This window comes from Merops nubicus, unplaced genomic scaffold (assembly GCF_000691845.1).
Source record: "Merops nubicus isolate BGI_N331 unplaced genomic scaffold, ASM69184v1 scaffold19967, whole genome shotgun sequence".
Taxonomy (NCBI): Eukaryota; Metazoa; Chordata; class Aves; order Coraciiformes; family Meropidae; genus Merops; species Merops nubicus.
The window spans coordinates 45,156-52,374 of NW_008618692.1; the positions used below are offsets into that span (position 1 = coordinate 45,156).

Genomic DNA, 7,219 nt, shown 5'->3' on the forward strand with positions numbered 1-7,219 from the left:
AAGCCCCTGCAGCAGAGCAGGTGCTTGGGACCAGCACGGCAGCTGCTGCTGCTGTATGGATATATACATGCCCATAAACTGGATGGCAGGTTATACACTGGGCTTTGAACTTTGCCTACATGGAGCTTGGGTCAGAAAATGCAAAATATCCTTTTGTGAGAAGTAAGAAGAAAGGTTTTTACAGCAATAGGATAAAAGGAAAAATCTTATGAATAAAAAAGACTGAATTCACATATGCTGGTTTTTGTGGGATGGTGTCTAAGGTATTAACTGAAGTGTCTTTTGAGTATCATCTTGTAGGTTTTGTTTAAATTCATATGTGCCAAATAATCAGCATATGTTATGCAAGCTGGTTTTGTGACAAAATAATATTTTTTATAACAAGAGTGGAAACTAACATTTTACCAGCATGGTTGGTTTTGTTCTTTTAATAGTTTGGTGTAATTCTGATATTCTTTTTATGTCAGTAGATTTTTAGGTGTATCTTTTGCAGGTTGAGAAGTTTGGATTTTTTTTTTTATTAATTGATTCCCCACCCCTATGTTAATTTAAGCATTCCTTGTTTTGTTTGACCTCCTGGTAGTTTTAAAGTTTTAATTTCTTTTTTTTTTGGTTTTGTTTTCCAGGTCAGATGTACAACTGCCTGTAAGTATCATTCTGTTGCTGTTATTTTATTTTTTACTATATATAACTCTCATTATCTTTATTTCTTTTAAGAAAGATCAAATAGTATCAGTTAAGCATTTTTTTAAAAAACCCTGAAAAGAATTTTTAGAAATGGCATTCAAAAAATGTAAACTTGCTTATTTCAGTGACTGTAATTCCTGCAATGCATTTAAAACTATTTAAAGATACAAACGTGTACTTTAATCCCTTTTGCTTTTCAGTTTGTAAAGAGCTCTGGTAAAAATCAAGTACTGATACAGTGTGCTTAGAAAGATTGGCAAATGCACTTAAAGGCAAGACAAACTCCAAAACAAGACACCTGCAGTGATGCTCTAAGGTCTCTGCAGTGAGGATAGTGACTGCTGTACTTGCTGAGATAAGTTCTCCTGAGGCAGAAATTTCCACAAGCTCTTGCAGATGAGTTCTACCTTCTTAGTGAACATCAGCCTTGCATGAATTAGCCTTTCAGTTCTAGGGCCTGAGTCAGCTGTGTCCACACTTTGGGCTGCACCACATCAACCTGGAGTTGTTGTCTGTAGGTGTATCACATCTTCCTTTCTCATGGGAACACACTGTGGGAATATGAGAACTTTTTTGCTCATACACTGAGGGAAAGGGGCAAAATTGCTGTACCAGGTGAAGTAAAGCAGCTACCATCTGATAATATGTGAGGAGCACACAGGTGCAGAGTGTGTTTGTTCAGTTCTTCCCAAGCAGAGGTGCACTGAAGGAAAGAGCAGGGCACAGTAGCTTTCATCCAGCCCGTGAGTAGAGTCGTTGAACGACCACAGTGATGTGGCAATTCCTTCACCTAATTCAAATCATCTCAGAGAAGTCCAAATATAAAAATATGTATAATATATATAAATATGGGAAACACAGAAGCTTTGTAAAGACACTTATTGCTTTGTATTCTGTCTTCCAGGCACTGAGGACTGCAGCTCACGAGATGTAACTGCAGAAACAGGAGCCAGTAGTAATGATAATTTATCAGTAAACTCGACAAGTGGGGACAAAAGCTATGGAGGTGGAAGATGGCCCAGGGATGTGCCACTGTCTGACAGGGCAACAAGAGACTGGACCAACGACACAGGTGGGTGGTTTGGAATGTGACTGGGATGTGAATCTCCAGGGGGCTGTGTGCTTTGGTACCACCTTGGCATGTTAAGCCCAAACTCTAGTCCAGAGTGCAAAGGGCATTGCAGGGGCGCGGGTCCAGCGGCTTGGCTGGAGGGGAGGGGGAGCTGAAGAAATGTAGCTGTGCAGCTGATGGGGAGGCTGATTTAATGCTGCAGCCTTGAAGTAGTTCTGTCACTGTTGGGCCTGGCCTGGGCTCCCTTCCCTGCTTACTATGGCTTTGTAGCTTAGAGCTGCAGCAGTTCAAACAGACTGTGACATGTAGATTGGGAACATGTACATGTAGCAGTCCAGCTGAAGGACTCTCCCCAGTGTAAAGAGGGCTGTATCCTCTGTCTATGGGAGAAGTGTGTGAGCCTTGCAGCCAGAAGGGCTCTTCTCTTTGGGACAGCCAGCTTAGGAAAAGGGAACAGCAGGATGTGTGCTCCTGAATTTCTCAGCACCCTGCATGAAGCTGGCAGCTCAGGCAGGACAGTAATCACTGCTGCACCCAGGCAGTTACTCCTTGAGATGAAGTGGAGTGAGACTGCAGAAATAGTAAGTGAGAATTGCAACATCTAAGGATGGCTTGGGTATTTCCCCAGGCTGATTACTCTTTTAGAGAGACCTGTTATTTGGGTAGAGCAGGGAGTGAAGTCTTTTATATGTTTGTCAGCAAATACACTTGAAGATTAAAAGATTTTTTTTCGTTGTCTTCTTGCCTTTCCCAGAGCCCAGCCCAATCCAGCATCTCGAGGCAGAATATGTTGGCATGACTTCTGTCACCTTAAGGTGGGCAGTGAACAACACCAGTTCCAACCCCTACACGTACAGGATAGAGGTTGTCAATGGAACCTCTGGCTGGAACGAGACGTCCAACGTCACCCGAGCTGAAATCAGAGAGCTGCTCCCTGGGACAGTGTACAACTTCACAGTGTTTGCAGTGGTGGATGGTGGTCAGACTGAAGGAGGAGGAGTGTCCATAAGCCTGTGTACAGGTGAGTTGTGGTTCCTTGCAGCGTTGTTTTTGGTGGGCTGTATTTTCCTGTGCAGCTCAGGGCTCTGCCTGTACAAGGGCTGTAATTCATTCCTGTTGTGGATAAACAAGTTACTTTAGTCCTGGAGTGTGATCTGGGCAATAAGCAAAGGATGGGAAGTTAGTGTGCAGCAGAAACATAGCCCTGAAGGTTTTCTTTTATTTTTAATTGTCTTCCTTCCCCTCCATTCATCCTCTCTTTCCTGCCCACATTTCTAGATCCCTACGGGAAACCTTGGGAGCACTGGCACTGTGGTGACCTGTGCTCCTGCTTTGCAGTGTCAGAGGGAGACAAATCCTCCTCAGAGTGACTGTTTTGCAGTTCTCTCTTAGCTCAATGTTGGTGCAAAAGCCTCCAGGAGCAGCTGGTGATGATGTTGGGGTGCTCCTGCACTCTGAACAGTGTGTGATGGGAAGAGAGTGAAGTAGTGGTGTGCCTGTGTCTGTTCTGTGTATGTGAGCAGATGTTGTTGCAGGCTGACAGGTTGTTGTCTTGCCTTTCCCAGACCTCAGTCCAATCCAGCATCTCCAGGCAGAATATGTTGGCATGACTTCTGTCACCTTAAAGTGGGCAGAGGACAACACCAGTTCCAACCCCTACATGTACAGGATAGAGGTTGTCAATGGAACCTCTGGCTGGAACGAGACGTCCAACGTCACCCGAGCTGAAATCAGAGAGCTGCTCCCTGGGACAATGTACAACTTCACAGTGTTTGCAGTGGTGGATGGTGGTCAGACTGAAGGAGAAGGAAAACCCATTATCCTGTATACAAGTAAGTTGCAGTTTCTGTTCTGCTGTGAAGCTCAGAGCTCTGCTCATCTGCCTGAGGGGTAAGATACAAAACTGTCGTGTTTAGATACAATGCTTTAAACCTGGAGCATAATCAGGGCTGCCCACTAAGCATGGGGTCTTAATGTGCAGAGGAAGCATATCCTGCTTTAAAATAAAGATGAGAAACAACCAGCCAAACAAAATGCACCTTTTCTTCTCCTTCATTCTCATCTCCTTGTGTGGAAGCTAACTTCTTATCAGGACCCAGTGAGCCAACCAGGAAAGATGCCCTCCTGTACTTGCTCTTTGTGACTAGAGTAGGACTTGTGGGACACGTGATTGTAGGTGGCTGTCTTGGCCACAGTCATCATGAAATGGTTGAATTGAAAATTTTCAGTGTAATGAGAGGGAAAAAAAACCCACCAGAGTTGCTGCTCTGGAGTTCAGGAGAGCAAACTAAGCTATTCAGGGAACCACTTAGCAGAGTACTCTGGGAGTCTGCTTTTGAGGGTTTAGGAGTCCATAAGTGCTGGGCAGTCTTTAAGAACCACCTTTTAGAATCAGAGGAACAGGCAGTTCCACTGTGCCAGAAATCAAGCAAGTGGAGCAGAAGACTGGTGTTGCTGAGCAGGGAACTCCTCGTGGAGCTCAAGAGGGAGAAGAACTGATCTCTGGAAGCGAGGTCAGGCTTCACAAAAGGAGTACAGTGCCCTGGTTTGTATGTGCAGGGAGAAGACATGGAAGGCCAAAGATCAATTGGGGTTGAAACCTGACACAGCATCTCTTGTGTCAGGTGCAGAGCTGGCTGAAGAGGAGAGCTCAAAGGGTAGTGAATGGGGCCACATCTTGGTGGCAGCCAGTCACCAGTGGTGTTCCTCAGGGCTCAGTTCTAGGGGCAGTGCTGGTCAGTATGTTTATCAAGGATCTGGATGCAGGAGTTGAGTGCACCATTAGCAAGTTTGATGATGAGACCAAACTGGGAGGTGTTGTTGACTCCCTGAAGGGACAGGAGGCCTTGCAGAGGGCTCTAGATAGATTTGAGCGTTGGGCAACAATTAATGGGATGAAATTTAAGAAGTCCAAAGGCCAGATTCTGCACCTGGGACAGAGTAATACCAGGCACAGAGGAAGGCAACAAAGCTGGTGACATGGCTGGAAGGCATGACCTCTGAGGAGCAGCTGAGGAATCAGGCGTGTCTAGATTGGAGAAAAGGAGATTGAGGGGTGAATTTATCACTCTCTACAGCTTCCTGAGGAGCCAAAGATCAATTGGGGTTGAAACCTGACACAGCATCTCTTGTGTCAGGTGCAGAGCTGGCTGAAGAGGAGAGCTCAAAGGGTAGTGAATGGGGCCACATCTTGGTGACAGCCAGTCACCAGTGGTGTTCCTCAGGGCTCAGTTCTAGGGGCAGTGCTGGTCAGTATGTTTATCAAGGATCTGGATGCAGGAGTTGAGTGCACCATTAGCAAGTTTGATGATGAGACCAAACTGGGAGGTGTTGTTGACTCCCTGAAGGGACAGGAGGCCTTGCAGAGGGCTCTAGATAGATTTGAGCGTTGGGCAACAATTAATGGGATGAAATTTAAGAAGTCCAAAGGCCAGATTCTGCACCTGGGACAGAGTAATACCAGGCACAGAGGAAGGCAACAAAGCTGGTGACATGGCTGGGAGGGACGAACTCTGAGGGGCACACCGTGTCTAGATTGGAGAAAAGGAGATTGAGGGGTGAATTTATCACTCTCTACAGCTTCCTGAGGAGGGGACATGGGGCGGGAGGTGCTGATCGCTTCTTCCCAGTATCCAGTGACAGGATGCATGGGCATGGTTCAAAGCTGCAGCAGGGAAAGTTCAGACTGGACATTAGGATGCATTTTGTTACCAAAAGGGAGGCCAAACACTGGAACAGGCTTGCCAGAGAGGAGGCCAATGCCTCAAGACTGCCAGGGTTTAAGAGGCATTTGGACACTGTCCTCAATCCTATCTTTTAACTTCTGGTCAGTCCTGAAGTAGTTGGGCAGTTGGGCCAGATGGTCAGAGTAGGTCCCTTCAAAGTGGAATATTCTAGTCTAGTCTGTCTTTTTCCTGCCTGACTCTCTAGATCCCAAAATGAGGCACTGGGACTCTGGCACCATGGTGACCTGTGCTTCTGCTCTGCAGTGTATCTGAGTTCTGATTCTGAGTGAATCCCCCTCAGAATGACTGTTCTGCAGTTCTCTCTCAGCTCCCTGTTGGTGCAAAAGCCTCCAGGAGCAGCTGGTGATGATGTTGGGGTGCTCCTGCACTCTGAACAGTGTGTGATGGGAAGAGAGTGAAGTAGTGGTGTGCCTGTGTCTGTTCTGTGTATGTGAGCAGATGTTGTTGCAGGCTGACAGGTTGTTGTCTTGCCTTTCCCAGAGCCCAGCCCAGTCCAGAATCTCAAGGCAGAATATGTTGGCATGACTTCTGTCATCTTGACATGTGACTTCTGTCACCTTAAGGTGGGCAGTGGACAACACCAGTTCCAACCCCTACACGTACAGGATAGAGGTTGTCAATGGAACCTCTGGCTGGAACGAGACGTCCAACGTCACCCGAGCTGAAATCAGAGAGCTGCTCCCTGGGACAATGTACAACTTCACAGTGTTTGCTGTGGCCAGTGATGGTCAGACTGAAGGAGGAGGAGAGACCATAAGCCAGTATACAAGTAAGTCAAGGTTTCTTGCAGCCCTGTTCTTGGTGAGCTGTATGTTGCTGTGCAGCTCAGGGCTCTGCCTGCCTGCCCAGGGCTGTAATTCAGTGCTGTTGCAGGCAGAGGTGCTGAGCTTTGCCTGCCTGCAGTCAGAGGTGTTGTGTGGAAGAGGGTTAGCTTTCTATTGAAAAACAAAGTAAAGCAATCCCCCTCCAAAGCAGCTGTTGTTGGTTGGGGTCACCAAGGCCTGTATACACGTAAGTCAAAGTTTGGAGCAGCCCTTTTCTTAGTGGGCTGTATTTTTCTGTGTCTGCCTGCCTTAGAGCTGAAATATAACAGAAGCCTTATGTGGGCTGTCTGCTAAGGTTGAGGTAACATATGGAGGAAATGTAGCCTTGAGATTTTTGTTTTATTTTATTTGAAGCCATGGAACACCCTTTAACCACCCCTCATTTTTCACCCCCTCTGTCTCCCCCACCTAAAAAGCCCCTGCAACAGCAACAAAACCCAACCAGCAAACCAAGAAACTCCAAGCCCTTCCTTCCCCTCCATCCTCCTCTCTTTCCTGCCCACCTCAAGATCCCCAGGAGAAGCCTTGGGAGAGCTGGCACTGTGGTGACCTGTGCTCCTGCTCTGGAGTGTCAAAAGGAGATGAATCCCCCTCAGAGCAACTGTTCTTCAGTTCTCTCTCAGCTCAATGTTGGTGCAAAAGCCTCCAGGAGCAGCTGGTGATGATGTTGGGGTGCTCCTGCACTCTGAACAGTGTGTGATGGGAGGAGAGTGAAGTAGTGGTGTGCCTGTGTCTGTTCTGTGTATGTGAGCAGATGTTGTTGCAGGCTGACAGGTTGTTGTCTTGCCTTTCCCAGAGCCCAGCCCAGTCCAGAATCTCAAGGCAGAATATGTTGGCATGACTTCTGTCATCTTGACATGGATGGTGATGGACACTGCTGCCAACTACAC

General features: G+C 46.9%; 1 protein-coding gene across 1 annotated transcript in view; it reads left to right on the forward strand.

The window, feature by feature from the left end:
- Positions 1-626: 626 nt before the first annotated feature.
- LOC103776056 (receptor-type tyrosine-protein phosphatase eta-like) overlaps positions 627-7,219 on the forward strand; it is a gene marked incomplete at its 5' end in the record, with an annotated part of 24,335 nt that continues 17,742 nt past the window's right edge. The window contains 7 exon segments of the mRNA XM_008943543.1: positions 627-645; positions 1,592-1,759; positions 2,514-2,780; positions 3,325-3,591; positions 5,986-6,026; positions 6,028-6,274; positions 7,126-7,213. Of these exon segments, the coding sequence (XP_008941791.1) occupies positions 627-645; positions 1,592-1,759; positions 2,514-2,780; positions 3,325-3,591; positions 5,986-6,026; positions 6,028-6,274; positions 7,126-7,213 (1,097 nt within the window).